Here is an 18,338-nt window from a genome sequence, read left to right as displayed (position 1 = left end):
TTTGACAATGGCCTCTACCTTTTTTGGAGACTTTTGCAAACCGTCCTTGCTAATAATGTGACCCAAATAAGTTACACTATCCTGAAAAAAGGAACATTTGCTTTGTTCTAATCTGAGACCAGATTCTTGAAATCGTTGGAATACTTTTTCCAACCGCTCCAAATGTAAGGCTTTAGTCGGACCTGTCACACAAACGTCATCTAGGAAAACTGTTACACCATCTATTCCCGCCAAAAGGTTTTCAATAGTGCGCTGAAAAATCGCCGGGGCGCACGCTAAGCCGAAAACTAACCTCTTATATTTGAATAACCCTTTGGTGGTATTGATGGTGGTAAGTTTTTGCGATTCCTCTGAAAGCCTCAACTGATTATACGCCTGACTACAGTCTAACTTGGAGTATTGCTGACCATTGCTCAGCTTAGCAAAAATCTCTTCTATCCTTGGTAGAGGATATTTGTCAACGTAAATATCATTATTTAATGTAACCGAGTAATCCGCACAAACTCTGATACTACCATTGGACTTGGGCACCGGAACAATCGGAGTTGCATAATCCGAGTGGTTCACGGGCTCCAGTATGCCGACCTCAACCAACCTCTCGAGCTCGGCCTCCACCTTGTCCTTGATCGCAAACGGTAATGGACGCGCTTTGCAAAACTTGGGCGTCGCACCTTCCTTCAACTGTAAAGTAACGTCAGCACGCGTATAGCAACCTAATTCCTTACTAAACAATCCTTTGTATTTTTCAACCAAATTTCGCACTTCTAAGTTATCACCAGATGCCAAGTCAATTTTGTTATTTATCGAAGTTATACATAATTCGAATTTTGCCATAAAATCTCGCCCTAATAGCGGGGGACCACCATGTTCGACGACAAAAAACTTAAGTTTATGTGTCATACCATTGTACGCTACTTTAGTGATGAAATACCCCAGAGGCTTAATTTTATGGCCATTGTAAAAGCACATACGAATGTTACATTTAAATAATTGCTTGTGAGCAAAATGTGACAAATACAATTCCTTTGAAATAACATTGGTACTAGACCCAGAGTCGATTTCCATTTTCAGTTTTGTACTACAATTTACCACGATTGTTACGAAATAAGGTTCGCTGTCTACACACCTCAAATTAAACAGCTGACACTCCTTACATTCCCGGCAGTCTACTGCCACAGGCGCCTCGTCCGAACTCGAATCCGTTTCCAAGTTGATATTCTTGACCGGTTTTTCCTTTGAACCGCACATTTTCTTCAGGTGGCCTTTTTCTTTGCACCTTTGGCAGCGGTAATTCTTGTAGCGGCACCTCTCAGCTGCATGACCCTTCATGCCGCACACTGCGCAACGATTCGGCGAAGTCTGTCTTCGTTGAGCCGCGCCGGCTCGATCTGCGCCGGACCACAACAGCGGTTCTTCCTTCATAGCAGCGGCGGGTGAAAAAGCTCTCGGCGCCGTAGCCCTCGCCTCCCGCGCGGTGACTGTTTGCTTCGCTATTTCTAGCGCTTTTGCAAACGTAAGCTTGCTGGCGTCTTGCTCGCAGAGTCGGTCTCGTACAGATCCAAGTTTGAGCCCGAGTACAAATCTGTCCCGATATACCTTATCCAGGCAGTCTCCGAAGGCACAATGCACGGCTAAGCCTCGCAATCGAGCTGCCCAATCCTCGACAGATTCTTCCTCTGCTTGCACTGCGTTATAAAAGTTACCTAAGTCCGCAAAGGTCGCCCGCGTTGGAGTCAGGTGCTTGTCCAGAAAGTCTACCAACTCATCAAAAGTCGAGGTTTCTACCTCCTTCGGATGACTTAGATTCCGTAATAATAAGTACGCATCATCCGATAAATGAGTGATCAAAACAGCACGCTTTTTTTCCTCGGCCTTAATGTCATTCAGGCTTAGAAACTGTTTTACCCGGTTTCGAAATATTTCCCACTCTTGACTTCTCGGGTCGAAACATGGTAGGGTTCCAATACTCATCGTCGCCAGTTGATAGATATGGAAATACTAGGAATAATACCAGGAATCAGATCAAACACATTTCTTAGGAACGCTGTTTATTCAATGACAATCTGTCATAGACAATCAGAACACATCAGTTATCTAGTCAAAAGCGAGCGAGGCAAAATAAAAAGGCGTAGCAAATAGCAACATGGCGTCTAATCCTGCGCAAACACGGCCTTTGTTACTATACTAGCATGAGATCAGAATAACACTAAGGGATTACGTGATCACGAGTTTAGGCTTTCTAAAGATACACACTTATATATTAGTCCGGGAGCCGACTGCAAGAAACCCTACCTTAAGTATATAAAAAATAGAAAATACCTACTCTGTAGGGGTAGCTGACTTTTACTTTACTTGGCTCCCGGACTATATATTATACATATTAGGTATACCTATATTTAAAAAAAACTTGGCTTTTCCCCATATCGTTTGTTCACTTTTCCATAAGATCAGGAAAAGGAGAATCGGTTAGCATAGCACATTGTCTGTTTTACTAACTACGCATATTTTGATAGCGATGCCTATTCATTGAATACCAGGCGTGCCTCGGCCGCGGCTGGCACTGGGGTTAGCTTACAAAATTATGTAGATGATAAAAACTGTGTAAGTACTTACCTACATGTGGAACGAGTTCAGTTTAATTTTACAAATCCAGCCACCAAGTCATTGGTATCACCTTCACACGCCGGCAGCAACTAAGTACACAAATATAGTCGATGACATGTCACTAAGTAGGGACATAAATCTTGTAGCAACATTTCAAAGGCATAACGTGAACTGTATAAGTAGCGACTATATATGAAAGCACTTTACCTTACTGATATAGTCGATTGCTCCGTTTTTGTGTGAGCCTAAATTTCTTTTGCGTGTTCACTTCACGCTGAGCTTTTCATGAAGAATGTCCTGTAGACTTGACATGGACATGATTATGATTAGAAATGAATATCGAACTAAATAACAAGGCGGGGTGCTTCAGCATATTCAAAAATATTAAACCAGTTTCTTGCGGCTACTTTGATAAATGGATTTGTACCTAAATACAAGTCAAACTGGCGCATTATAATAAAACATTTTGTCGGTTTTATTAAAGAAGTAGACAAAGGAGAAGTCTTTGTTCTTCAAGGAGCGATCCAGCCTATCTAAAAAACAGTGACCTCGGATTTGCATTGCAATAGTGGCTTCTTGTGGGTGATATTGCCTTTATGGTCCTACGTCTCCGAGCTCCTAGTGTCTTTAACAGATAATGTGTTGTATTCATAGTTGTCTTCCATACCGTACACAACAACAAGACAAGGCGTGACTATGAATTTGAATTTAATGTATTTATTGCTGAGATTTGACATGTGCTTTGTACTTAGATATGTACAAGATCCTAGAGTAGGTACCTACTGAAACCGGTTAGTGCCCTCATTTAATCCTGCTTGCACGTGCCTCGTACTAATTCAGTTAAAGTTGACACATCCGTCCTAAAATAGGGCTCCAATCCAGTGCAAAGTGCGTTCACCCTCCGCGAGTCCTAGGTACCTGTCATTTGCTGAGATAACGACGCTCACGCACGAGCTCTTTGTGTTCGCTTTCTAGTTGGTAGCTCTAGTCAGCTGTCAATGACAATGTTGGTAAATTGTTCTGAAATAAATTTATTCCGGTTTTGCCCATTTAACTTCATTAGGTCCACATTGATAACTTCTTTCTTTGAAACTTGTGTTTTTTAAGAGAAGCAGTCTCACTGTAGTCTAGCCGGTGATTTAACTTTCATAACGCTCATCTGCGGCTGCACTGCGGACTCAATAACGAATCAATTTTCAGGAAACATGATTTCAGATGTCTTTGTTGTTTGCGTCGATTAATTTTCAACCTCGTCCATGACATCCTCAAAACCATTTCTCTTCTATATGCGTACAAGTAACATGAGAGTAACAGTTATTTAAAGATTTTATGAGTTTCAAAACCAAGGTGATCTTCTCAAATAGGTATACGTATACCCAAAGATGTTGCAACGGTTTCTTTACGTCGTTCAAGGAGTGTAACATTGTTCTCACTTTCCAGCTTGATCTTACTCGCCTTGGCGCCTTGTTTCTCAACTCTACGAATTCTAAAGTGCTAAAATCATAACTTATACAGCATTACATTCATGCGCTTATTATACAATGCAAGCTATATGCTACATTTGGCAGCCGTTCTAATGTTTTGCTTCGCCAGCTGAAGCGGACTGGTCGCCAGACTGGTTCAGCGCGGCTACGTGAATGGCATGCAAAGAGACGTGTTGCACGATTTGTTGGTCGACTGAATCTCAGTCTCGAGCACGTGGGGAGGACGTGATGCGTGAGAAAGAGGTTGTTATGTGCAAAAGCGAGACGGAGAGAAAACATCTGGGACGCTTTGCTTGATTTAGTACCGAGGCGTTTTCGCCGTCGGTTTTTTGTGTTCAGCTTTTTTTAGTTTCTAAAATTGAGATACTTACATTGAAAGTGGTAGAGTAAAACTAGGTACTATAGGGATACTATTAAAATCTTATTAGCTATCTAGTCATTAAGTCATTACATATAGAGAATTGCTTTAGTCATTATTTCGAAGGGTTTATCTGTTTTGTTCCATATTCCAAGGCAAGGTGACGGTTTATCTACGAAAGACATACTCATACTTAAGACATGGTCGTCTTGTAGTCTTTTTAATCTTTAAGCTTAAACTGACAGTCCTTGTATGGATCTGACAGGACTTAAGTCCACTTAAACCTAGATTAAAAAGCCTGCAAGTGGACGAAAGTACTGTTAGCTAGACCACTAAGATTACTGTGAATCTATTCTGTGTAACTATCAAAACTTTTAATAAAATACGATCCTTTTCCAAATTCATGATCGTGACTTGTATGTTCCTATTGCTAATGCAGGTTAATTTTACTCAAATATTATGTCCTGGCTTGTATGTACAAATCTAAAAATACATATACGAAGTGGAGCTTATACCGGTGCCTGCGGCATGAGTACGTTTATTTGTGTAGAATTGAATTGGCAACCAGTCCAGAGGCCTGCGAGTGGCTCCAACCAAGGTATAGCAGAGGGTCAACGAACGGCTGTCGAGGGTACAGCACGTGCGATGCCTATAGACACGAAACGAAACAAAATGGCGGATAGATTTTCACTTTTTAACAATGGCTATGATGTCACAAATAGGGATGACGACTGGGTTAAAAATACCTATAAGTATCATTCTATTTAGTCCGACAGTTAGATTATGGAAAAATATGGGACACGTATTTTTGGTTTATCAAATTATTAAAAATCGACAAGGTAGGTATAGGTCATCAAACTTCCGGAATGGGGGCTTGTGACGTCTCTATTAGGTAAAAAATCGTACCATATAGTGACTTCACTCGAAATTTCTAAGCACTGTATCCTCGTTTTTTGTTTGTCAAACAAAAGAAAAAAAAATACGTGTACAATATTTTTTAATTAGGTATCTAACTGACGGACTAAAGTTTTTTTAGTCGTCTAGCCTATTTTCATGGACAGTTGTATTATTTAAAGGTTAGGACTTAGGACCTAATCATTTTAAACTATGTGAATTTCCAGTGTCAAGTTTAACAAATCTCCTGTGTTTTATTTGAAGTCGCGGATTATTTTGATCGAAATGAAATGCTCGGTTGATTTCCTTTAAAAACTGGTTTGGCGCCGAAACGCCGAATTTTGCCAAACCTTGAGTAACGAATTGCGTTTTATTTGCTGTTTCTGAGAATAAAATTGACTTACGACATTTTCCAAAATGCGTATGAGTGACTTAAGTTTTTTGGGACCTTACAAATAATTGCATTTTCATACTTATGTACTTTTGACACGCTTCTAACCTGTATTCTGTTTTTGTTCCGCCGCCATTTTGCTTTTCCCCTTAATAACGATATGGCATAAATTTGCGGGCGTTGGTCAGAGTCAAAAAGGTTATATTTAAATTTATCGATTAATTCCCAACTGAGTCATTTGTTTGTAATTCTGAAACGTACCATAACGTACTTAATTATTAACGCATTTTAATGTTTCCAAAATTTTCTTTCGTTGAAATCGAAATATCGGTATAAGATGAACAAATCTTTCGTATTGTAGCTATACGTACTTACATGTACATATTTCAATTATATATATAGCTATATGTACTTACATGTACATATTTCAATTTTGACATCATGTACCTTTGAAGATAACAAGCAGAAAAATTACTATGACTTGAAACACAGCATCACGCAGTAGTCTCGTGTTATTACATAATGTTAAACTAGCCAGGCATCCTATAGTTATTAGAATATATTAAAGCCATGTTACGAACTCAGGTTCTTTTAACTTCTTTTCATATTGTAACGTTCTAGCTCGCTCTGGTTCATAGACGGCACAATGTTACTTAAAGCTACATCTGTTTAAGCTTCTATAGCTTCATGATTACCTACGATAAAACCGGAAAGTCGCTGAAATTTGCATTGAATATATCTAACTCATACTAGGCAATAAATTACTATTGCAACGTACACAATTCTAATCCAGAACAATTATAAGGCAAAACAGCTCCAGTTACTCAAATGTCGTAACCGTTGGCTATATTTCTAGATAAGTTAAGTTTCAACACAATCAGTAATTACATTGAAGCGTTCAATGCTAAGGATTGTTTACTATTTCGTGGGTCATTCTCTGATAAACGGTATTTCTTCACAAGACTCATTACATTGATAGTATTCTCAATATTACAACGGACTATGTCACACTTCGTGTGTTCCACATTGCACTTTGCGGGCGATGTGGTAGAGTTGATAAATCGTGAACCAAAGCCCTTAGTCACTTTCAAATCAGATCGGAAATCCAGGCATCTTCAACTTCCGAGAATACTTACATACATGTGCTTTCCACACGTCATGAAGTAATCAGACGAACTTGGTAATTTTATGGTAATTGTTGTCATCGGTTTCTAGAATAAACTGTATTTGCTGGGTAAATCCTGGAGAACATGACTGTCATGGCGTTTCACTTCAACAAGGATATCAGGATAGTCAAGACAAGCGTGCCTACTGTCTTCTAAGTCTGTTAGCTGACACTCGCTTTGAATAAGATCTGCCCATTGATACCTAATCTTAAGCTCTCCGATTACTGGCTACTGCGCATTCGCTAGTTGTAGTATAAATATTTGTCATCTGAGCCTCGGTATTTGTTTATACTGCTAACAATTCATAGGTATTTCCTTGTACACTGAAGTGTCTTGTAAATAATGTCCCTATATGTAGGTATAAACTTTACTAGCTTTGCTTTTGCTTCCCACATGCCACCTAAAATGAACTCGGCTGGAGGTAGCAATGTGTTTAGTTGCCTCTCCTTATTAACTAAGCTAGAACGATACTTTTATGATTTGTACATTTGGTTCTACTGAGTATTAACTATGCACCAATAATTATTGCGTACTTTACCCACGTCCTCTGTTTGAGTTAACGATAGCTTAGCTAGCAACTCAATTATCTCATAACATTTTGTTTTGTTTGCGTGGCTATATTTAATTTTTAGGGCCAATTAATTAAATTCAATAGGTTTGTTTATTTGTCTCGTGTCAAATACGGTTTTAAGCTTTATTTTTAGCTAATTGAACGTGTGTGTTACGGTAAGGTAAACTAACAATGTCTAATGCACATTATTTTCAATAAAACTCAGCTTATATACAATTAAACTTAATAAGTAGATTTATTAAGGTGTAGTTGCACATCGTAACGTTTTGATGTTTCACAGCAATGAGAAAATGGCGGCCAATCGGCAAACTATTTATAAAAGCTATAATTTAACATGTCTGCCATAGACGTAAAAACGCAAAATGTAGACTAATAATAGGTTAGGTTAGGAGTGCTTTCACTTCTCGCTCGCGTGGTACCGTCTGAATAATTTGCTATAAGAGCCGTTTTTTATATATATAACTTATTTCCCAACCTGTTCATTTCGTAAGATTTAAAATCCAAATCGGCGACGCCTGAAGGTACAACCGAACGAATGATGCAAGAAAGTTTGAGATTCAGATTTAATGTTGAAATTTTTTGTTCCAGGTATGTGAGAAGTTGGAGATCGGCGTGGAGTCGGACTACTTCGGGCTCCGCGTGTGTCCCGCGTCGGGGCCCAGCCGCTGGCTCAACCTGCGCAACCCGCTGGACCCGCACCGCATCCCCGGCCGCCGCCTCGACCTGCGAGTCAAGTTCTGGGTGCCCCCACACCTCCTCATCAACGAGCCAACTCGCCACCAGTTCTATCTCCACGCCAAGCTCGACCTGATCGAGGGAAGGCTGGTCGTCGCCGACCAGGAAGTCGCCAGAAAGATCATAGCATACATAGCGCAAGCGGAGACCGGAGACTGCGACGTCGACGTGCCTCCCACTCACATCTACGAGGAGTGCGACAAGATCGGCCCTCAGGGCGAGAAGCCCGAAGACCACATGGAGAAAATTATCGATAACCATTGCGAGATAGCGGGCATGCGCGCCTCGCAAGCGGAGTACAGGCTGCTGAAGGAGATATCGAAATTAGAGTCGTTCGGCGAAGAGCTGTTCTTCTGCAAACCGGTGACACAGACGAACAACGCTCACAATCTGTACAGCCACTTGCTGTACCACGCGCAGCAGGTCGAGGAACCGACGCGGGAGGACGTGGACATAGACGGCAGCGGCACGGTGGGCTGCCTGGCCACGGGACAGAGCGGCGCCGGCTGCGGCTGCCGTCTCAGCACCAGCGTCGGCGTCGGCCCGCACGGCATCGTCGTCTATAGGCCCGCTTGCAACGGCGACCAAGATATTGGTGTTGAAAAACAAAGGTAAGCTTCATGCAATATTAAGATTTTTTGTAAATGAGAGGAAAGTTAACAACATACTACATGAAAAAAAAGAACTAGTTTGGCTACTTGATGTTTACCCAAAATTTACTAATTAGGAACCCAAATTATGCTAATACATATTGTATTATATTCATATATATAAAACTGATTTTGTAAGACCTCACCTAACTTTTAGCTACTAGTAGACCTTAGTTTTGTAGTCAATCAAGTTATGTTACATACAAGCAACATTTTTTTGTTGATATAAGTATATATTTTTTTAATGTATTTCTAGCGGTAATGAAAATGAAACGAAGTTTTTTAGGCCAGAAACAAGAAACAGTTGATGACTACCTCAAGCAGGTAATATCAAAAATAGTAGGTAGCCAAAACGTTAGGTACCTACCTACCTAGTCAAATACACGTCATGTAGAATTGACTTTTCTAACGGCTTTAGAGAGTTACCTAGCAGAAAGGCTGAATATTGATGGCAAAAACACATGTAAAAATAATATTTAAGTTTGACCTCGGGTTTTTTTTTGACCTAGTTACCGCGTCATCCATGAAAAAAGTTTATGGAAATTTAGGTGATCACCTCAGAGATTATTTGAAGTGCCACGCGAAGATAGTGAGCACGGTCATGCCTGGTGATAGTTCTGTTGTCATCGGAAAGTTCCAAGTTCTTTACCTAACTTGATGAGGCTTAGAATCCTCAAGATTTTACGTCAATGCGCATGCAAATGAAGGACTCAAACTTGTATTTAATTCATATTCAATCATACTCGTATTTTATTTCGTGACGAAAGCGTCAACCGGTTTTGTTTTCTAGGTTTGCTTGTTATTCTGTAGATAATTCTAATACCCACTCAGATAAGATGTGAAAAGCGTTTGTTCTCGAAATTTACCCTAAACAAAGAACATCGTGTAGAGGATCGGCGTAGTGTTAGATGTTAATGTTTGCACTAAGTCTGACTTGCAGCTTCAACCGTATTTTAGTAGCACTCAACTAGTCACATCCAACGATGCGAAAACAAGGCCAACGATTGTTGTAATAAAAAAATTGCAATGACAGCAATAACACTAATAATCTATTAAGATTTCACAATCTCTAATTCCATTACAATTATTACAAAGTCTGATGATAACATAAATCCTAAGTAGAAGCCGTAAATGGGCTAAATTAGTAAAATTAGACGCTATAAAATGTTACTAATAACCGCAATAAATGACGGAGAAACTTTTAGTAAATAACTATTTAGCATTTATTTTTAGTATTCAAGTAGGGAAACGACGTACTGTCACCAGCATCAATATCTGACACAACAGTTTGCTTAAATATCTGATACGGCTCTATTTCTGAGGCCGGTGGGATGTAGCTGTCAGATATTTTGCACGCTTCGCTGTGGGAGATTTTGATGCAGGTGACTAGACCAACTTCGAAAGGGTCTCTGCTAGGCAGATACTGATTTCTGCCATTTTTCTTCCAGCATCATGTACACGGCGATCCACCGCGCGCAACCACTCCGCCGCAACTTCCAACTGACATACCTCACGGGAGAGGGCCACGAGGCGACGTTACACGTCAAAATGGCGACGTCTGGGCAAGCCGGCGCCGTCTACCGGGCCGTCACCGAACGGCACGCCTTCTACTGCTGCGAGACTGTTCGCAGCGACGTCACGGAGCAGTTCATCAGAGATCTGAAGGTGATTATAACATTGCTTGGATACAAAAACATACTTTGCGAATTCACCAAATGAAAAGTTCCAGTAGTCCACATGTATAGTTCTACTGATACGCTCTACCATGCCGGTTGCTTGAGGGTGCTAGGGTTTGTATAAATTCTGAATAGAAAAATGGTTCTTGATTTCAAATAAGTTTGTTTATTCTACTAGATTAGAGTTACGAAAAGCTCCGTATTCTTCTTTGTGTTTTACATTTATTCCGCTGCTCAATTTGCTGTCTAAAGTGACACGAGTACATGTCAACTAATTATGACAAAAAGCATAACAAAACAAAAAGACTAAATAACACGTACAATTCTCATAAAAACCATAATTAGGTCCTGAATGAGATCATAAAGTTGTTTGCTGTAAGTCGCAACAGTGTTTATACTAAACAGAGCAGTTTATACAATGGCTCTTGTGATGTTGAAACAACATCTATAAATATTTATTATCTCTGTTTTATCTTTGTAGTTGATATGTACGCCGGCAGCTGCTAAATATGTTGGGATTCGGCGTAGTGCCTAAAACCCCGCTTATTCGTTATTTAAAGTTAAAAACCTGTATATTTTGCTTGTCAAAGTGATAGATAGAGATATAAACGAATGTTAAATTAGCTTGCTGGTCATAATAAAAAGAAAATGTCTAATATCAGGAGTTAAATCATATATTAACAGTAAACATGAGCTAAAATAACTGAATTAAAAATCTTTTCCCTGCTACTGTTAATTCCGGCTAAAGTTAAATGTCACATTAAAATGTATATTGTAATTGAACTTTGTATCAACTCATCAATATGCGGCGGGGGCGCGGCGGTTTCAATACTTAACCCTTTTTTATTGTTCGTGGTAAATAGGAAATTTTATGTAATGAGAGTACTCGATCGTGAATTTAAATGCATTTGAGTTAGACACGGAACTACGTAGATAAGCGTATTCTTTGTGATGTGCTCGTCGTTCGGGTCATAAACTTAATATTACTAAGACATACAGAATCCTACCGTTTTATGCAAAAAATTAAAGGATTGCAGAAATAAACACAAAACAAATACGACGAAAATTTTTGACAGGAGGCTAAAGGAGGCTCACTGATTCAAAACGGGTCACGCTGTCATTTTGATTTTATCTCTTTCCCACACATAGCTTATGCCGTAAGGATCGGTTCCTTCACTCGCACCACTGTAGGTCTATTTACGCTAGTAATATTATGTTTATGGTTTGGATTTCGATTCACTTGATGTCACTACTGTCGCTTTGTTAAATAGTTTCTTTGGGTAAGAAGAGACTGGCGCATTGCATTCACATTATAGAGGGTTAAATCGGAGTTCTTAGTTAACATTTATGGTGTACTTCCATCTAAATACGGCTTTTTATTGGTATTTAAAACAGTTGAAAGAGGCGAGGACAGCATACCGAAACAGTGCAGCCAACTTTGTGAAAACTTTGTTATCTTAGCAGTAGACAGTTTTTGGTATGAAAGGAGATACATCCTCAAACAAACGGCAGAGTAGAAACTTCTCGTGCGCCCTTATAGATTATTATTATAGATTATAGTAAACCTGTTTCTCTTTCCATGGGTTGTTATACCTACTCCTAGTTTGAAAACCTGGCGGTACTACGGTATTATACTTTTGGTTGAAACTATCTTTTTTTCACATAAAACTGTCCCGTGATTGACCGTACCCTAGTCACCTGATGAAAAGTATAGATGAAGCAGAGCCCTCTTGATCTCTCTTCCGAGGGGGGTTGTTGCGCCGTGAAACTGACGTGTTTGTTTCCCCAGGGCACGATAGCGTCGATCTTCAACGACGCGACGACGCTGGGGCGGCGCTACGTGTTCGACATCCGGCGCACGTGCCGCGAGGTCCACGACGGGGCACGCCGCGCCGCGCACGCCGCCGGACGCGAGCCGCGCCCGCGCCGCCGCTCCAGCTCCGGGACCGAGCATATGGTGAGCGACCATACACGCCTCACTATCTATACCAAACATTTTTGCTCTCCTGTTCTTTTTGTGGCCTCTCAACTCGAGCAGAGTCATAGGCTCGAACTTTATAGAAATTTATGTGTGAAAAGTCGGAAACTTGCACACATCTTGAGGAAGACTGTCTACACCAATCAAAAAATTCACTGGTATGGTTGATGTTGATGTTCCCAACTCACAACCCCTCATTTGTCTGTGCCCTGAAGTAGAACGTATACATAGCCCTGCCCATTGCTCCCCTCAGATTTTTTGGGCTCAAGATCCTAGGAGCCCCGCACAAGCTGATTGCTCGAAGAAAAAAACATAATTTTGCTGATGAGGAAAACAAGCTAATTCACATCCTACCACCGAATATGATTACAATAGTCCTGCCTTCTATACAACCTCCTAATAGGCACCTATAATTGTACATAATTGTTGCACTTGTAGCTTTTGTGGTATGTACATACATGAGTCTGGTTTATTGTTTGAAGTGTTTTTATAACGTGGTGTTTTGTTGCAGTCCCGAGCGCGGTCGCGGTCTCTAAGCGGCGGGGGGGGGGCGGCGGCGGCCGCGCGCTCGCGTGCCGCGTGTGCATGGACTGCCCTATGGACACGTTGTTCCTGCCGTGCCGGCACGTCGTCTGCTGCACTGACTGCGCCCCTAGGTAACTATCACACTAAATATATTTATAACAAGCTAAAAAAAAGATTCTGAGCTTCTTGCTGGCTATACTATCTTTGTTGACCTAACTACATATCCGTACAAACCGCAACCGTGTTTTACAAATAAATTATCGTATCTTATCGTACCAAATTCCAAGTCAATCTGATCATTAGTAGTGAAAAGATTTTTTTATTTGACGACTGGATAGCCAAGTGGTTAGAGAACCTGAATACGAAGCTTGAGGTCCCGGGTTCGATCTCCGGCCGTGGCAGATGCTTGTATGAATAATACGAATGTTTGTTCTCGGGTCTTGGACGTTTAATATGTATTTAAGTATGTATTTATCTCTATAAGTATGTTTATTCATTCCGTATCCGTAGTATAAGCTTTGCTTAGTTTGGGACTAGGTCAATGAGGGCTATCGTTTTTTGTCTCACTAGATGGCGCACTGTTGCGTGAGGTTTTTAAGTATGGCTTTCAAAGTCTGTTATTACGGGCGTGAAAACAAAGTTTAGATTAAAATCATATTTAATACACCTTAAAACCGTACCATAAAAATATCGAGCATGCCACAGTGTTGCATAGTCCCCGTTTTGTTCGGAAAAAAGGAAGGACAAAGGTTTCCGAAAGACAAAACTGTCTCAAAACACAGACATTCATTGCCCCGGAACGCATATTTGCCATAATTAATTTCAGATATTGCAAAATATTCACAAAATTATTCTAATTATAAATAAACCCGCGTAGCTCACCCAAAAACTATGAGATTTGACATTTCGGAGACCTCACGCTACACTAGCGCCTCTAGTGGCGAATTCATACGCGATAGCCCTCATTGGTGTCAATTGTCCCATGATATTTATTCATTTATTTATTTATTCGTATTTTCCCCAGATGCGAGCGTTGTCCCCTGTGCCGCGGCGAGATAGAGAAGTCGCTGCACATCTTCCTGCCCATCGAATACGAGAGGAGTCCGCTTCTCATCGACAAATGAGTTCCGTTAAACAACATTTTAGCGATAAAATGTGACTATTATCGAACTTGACTCGAAGCCGGGACCCGATGGAGGCAGTGCGCTGTGCCACTACGGACAATAAGTGTGTGTGTGTCTAGTCAGAATATGTCTGTGGCAATACTGTATGCTTGCTTGTCGCTGAGTATAATTAGCACTCATTATTTTACGGCTGTATGGATGAAATTTCCTTGGCCTATCCCCACAGTGACGAGACGAATAAAAAATATCAATCATCGATAAAAAAAAAATTGTAAGTACTAACTACTACTTGCTGAAAGTTGCAGACGTCTGAATACTGATGATTTTTGTAATATTGAATGGGGCTATTAATACGTGGCGACAATGTGAACGGCGAAGTGCTGTTTGTGAACAATTTGCAGACTTATTTATCAGATAGAGGTTTCTTTGTGAAGGCTTAGTTGACGATATGTAAAATTGCATTTTTTTATATCTAGTTTGGATTGAAAACCACGGAAAGGTACTTAAGATAATGTTAATTAATATCTTGATTAAGTTCCTTCGTTTTAGAAGGTTAGAGGTAAGAAAAAAATGGAAACACTATTCTCGAAAATTCTATGGAAAAATATTTTGTTAAGAATTATCTAAGTATGTGATAATTGGTTAGATTTAATTTCTTTACTGTTCTTTTGTTCTATGTTTTGGTACTGACTGAGAAAGTGAATAATTATAACCTCTGCCGTTTAACAAGTATTTTAAGATGGTCGCTGTAATGAATATCTTGATGGATAACAATACTTTTTTAAGATACCGGACAGTGTCATAATCATTAAATTTAAAACTATAGAATTATGCTAGGTTCTTCTATATTTTAGTTGACTATGTTGATGTATGTACACAACTGACTCTTAATTTTTGGAATTACCTAAAGTTACCCTGCATTTTGTATTTTCTTGCCTTTACATCATTTGGACTGCACTTTATGATCTTTGAAAATTTTCCTTAGTTTAAGATTTTAATTATTTAAGTTAAAAACGTAAGACCTGTGGTCTGTAAGTTAACAAAAAATAACGTGAATAAACAATAATAAATTATGTTAAAACTATTTGTTGTTTTATTTAGTATCCAACACTACAAAAATATTCGAATTTAATTTCATACTTCGCAAATTTTGCAACTCTCAAGATGCATAGCATACTTAGGCACTTGTCTCACCGCCGACGATGAGCGAGAAGCGATTAGAGCTAGTAACTAGAAACGAGTGGGCGAGCAGTAGAGGTGAAACGTATTTACTGGAATAGGTTTTGGCTTGGACGCGTGAGTACGCGTTCCCGCCCGCGATTCTTTTAGCGTACGAGTATTTACGAGTACGGCGGCTGACAACGTTCCGCCAACTTGAAAACAGTCATGATGCGTGCGCTCGCGCTTGGAACTAATTGCAAAACGCGGGAACTTCGGGTCTTCGGGATCGCCCGGCCCGACTCGCGATTTATCATTTAATTTTGTTCAAATAACACTTTTAGCATGAACACAAAAAAGTCTAGTTTCTTTTGATAACATTTCGGTAGTTGTAGTTCGATATTCGTAAAACTACTAAAACTAGTACGGTGTATACGCAATCACGGGAGCGCATTTACGGGAATCATTTTGTTTACGCAATAAGTCAATTGAGTTAAGTACTCGTAGAATATACGTCGTGGATCTAGTCTTGTGGATACTAGTCGAAATTCTGCTTTATAGCTGATGATAAAGTTGCTTAGCGATACCTAGCAGTGGGCCCCGCAAGACTCAGTCCGCATAGTACTTACGTCTCACCTCTAGCGAGCAGCGAGAAGCGAGTAGTTTTGTAGCTCGGCTGTAAGCGAGTGTTCGAGTGCGACGGGCGATTACTCGCATCGCACCACTCGCTCGCTCGTGCGGGGCGGCCGCCAAGCTAACATCGCTGAGCTAGTTTTGTAGTTCTTGTCGCTGCGACAAAAGATGTAAAAGTTATATTCCGTGGTCATTATAAGCTCATTTTCGTTACTATTAAAATTGTTTTTTTTTTGTAGTGTGACGCTTAAATTACCTAAGTCTTAGGTAATTGCTAAGTGCTTGCATTTAGCCAACAGTATCAAAATTGAAAACTATTTTCAAACTAATAAATGTACCTACTATGCACACTAAAATTAATTCATCCTTAATATAATATGGATGCATTGGGGTTCAAAGGGCGTAAAGCACAAAACACAGAAGAAGCTAAAAACTGGAAAAAATAAATTGAAAAAATTATACTTTTGTTGTTTCCAATGTTACATGAGTCTTCTATTTACGAATAACTTAAAATTTCTTGTAGTTTTTGGTAAAATACTCCAATTGGATGCAAACTGTATTTGATTACATAAGGCCATAAGAAATGTGTCGCTTTTAGACCGGTGTTTTTTAAACATACTTTATACAGGTGTGGTCTGTTGTAATACGAGCAAAAAATTAAAACAGATCGTCCTCGTCAAACTGAACAACATTATTTCAGCGATTTTTAAAAATAATGGAGTCTGAATTTTCCTTTTTTCATACAAAAGGCCACATCCGGTATTTACTGCCTTGATGATTAAACAGTGAGATTTTTTGTTCTTTTTACCCTACATTTTGAAAATAAATGTGTATAGGGACTAAAACAACATTATTATTGATAAAAACGTTTACATGACATTACAGTTAATGACCAATTCATCATGATACAAACATACACAACAACACGAGCGGACAGGGAACATAGGCCGTATCAAGGACACTTTTGAGCAATTTCCTTATCTGCTTGGTTTTAAAACCCAAGAGTAAAGTATCTTTAAACTGACCGGAAAGACGTAAAAGAATACGGAAAATAGGGTTCTGTAGCCATTACGTAAAAATTTAGTTATAATTTTCTAAAATTTCGTATTTTATACGGAATCATCCAAGTTTAAGTATATTTTATTTTATTCTTTAACACCCGTGGACGTGGACGTAAGGACGTAACCACAGACGTAACATAAAATGATAAAACGTACGTAGTAGGTAGCGTACTACTAACGCCATCTAACGCACCTACTTAGTTTTAATTTAGCGCCACACACACTGTGGTGGCGCTGTGTGGGCTAATATAAACAAAAGACTCGTTAGATTCTTCGAAGCACTTTAAATATGAAATAAAGCTGGTTTTAAGTCGATTATTTAATCTTTTATTAATACATTTTATTTATTTATTTGTTGATGTGGCTGAATGTATAATTCCGTCTAAGCTTACGATAAAAAAAATCTCTATGGTATATGATGGTGTTACCAGAAAGGTAAAAATAACCCTGCCGTGGGGAAAACATCGTAATTATTATACTAAGGGGCTGTTTCACCACACATTGATTAATTTTAATTGACGAATAAATGTAATGCTGTCTGTCTATTCGAACAAACCACACAGAGACGGCATTACATTAATCCGTCAAATAAATTTAATCAAGGGATGGTGAAACAGGGGGTAAGTATTTATTAATGCAATAGGGAATATTACTGAATTTTTCTCCTGTCAGTGCAGCACTGGCACAAAACCGTAAACAGTTTTTTGGGTATCTTAAATGATATTGTATTATTTATATTATAATTGCAATATAGCAAGTTATGTAATTTTCATGTTAATTTTACTAATTAATAATATATCATGGATTTTTTAGATAAGACGTAACCACAGACGTAACATAAAATGATAAACGTACGTAGTAGGTAGTACTACTAACGCCATCTAATGCACCTACTTAGTTTTAAGTAGCGCCCACTGTGTGGTGGCGCTGTGTGGCTAATATAAACAAAAACTCGTTAGATTCTTGAAGCACTTGAATATGAAATGGCTGGTTTTAAGTCGATTATTTAATCTTTTATTAATACATTTTATTATTTATTTGTTGATGTGGCTGAATGTATAATATTAAGCTTACGATAAAAAAATCTCTATGGTATATGATGGTTTACCAGAAAGGTAAAAATAACCCTGCCGTGGGGAAAACATCGTAAATATACTAAGGGCTGTTTCAATCACATTGATTAATTTTATTTTAAATGCCATGTGATGTCTATTCGAAAAACCAACAGAGATTTCAGTGGATATTTAACAATTGGTGAAACAGTTTCGAAGTTTGCTTAATGCGTATAATTTACTGAGTTTTCCCTTTGCAGCACTGGCACAAAGTAAAC

At 39.2% G+C, this 18,338-nt stretch overlaps 1 protein-coding gene across 1 annotated transcript; it reads left to right on the top strand.

Moving 5' to 3' along the window:
* Positions 1–8,044: 8,044 nt before the first annotated feature.
* LOC141441969 (E3 ubiquitin-protein ligase MYLIP-like) lies at positions 8,045–15,240 on the top strand (the record flags this gene model as incomplete). Its single annotated transcript, XM_074106855.1, is given in 6 exon segments — positions 8,045–8,814; positions 10,302–10,518; positions 12,319–12,486; positions 13,019–13,049; positions 13,052–13,163; positions 14,057–15,240. Coding segments are annotated over 6 exon segments (1,398 nt in total), but the record flags the coding sequence as incomplete, so codon positions are not given.
* Positions 15,241–18,338: the final 3,098 nt, after the last annotated feature.

Source organism: Choristoneura fumiferana, chromosome 24 (assembly GCF_025370935.1).
Source record: "Choristoneura fumiferana chromosome 24, NRCan_CFum_1, whole genome shotgun sequence".
NCBI classification, from domain to species: Eukaryota; Metazoa; Arthropoda; class Insecta; order Lepidoptera; family Tortricidae; genus Choristoneura; species Choristoneura fumiferana.
This window is presented reverse-complemented; position numbering and strand designations above follow the sequence as displayed.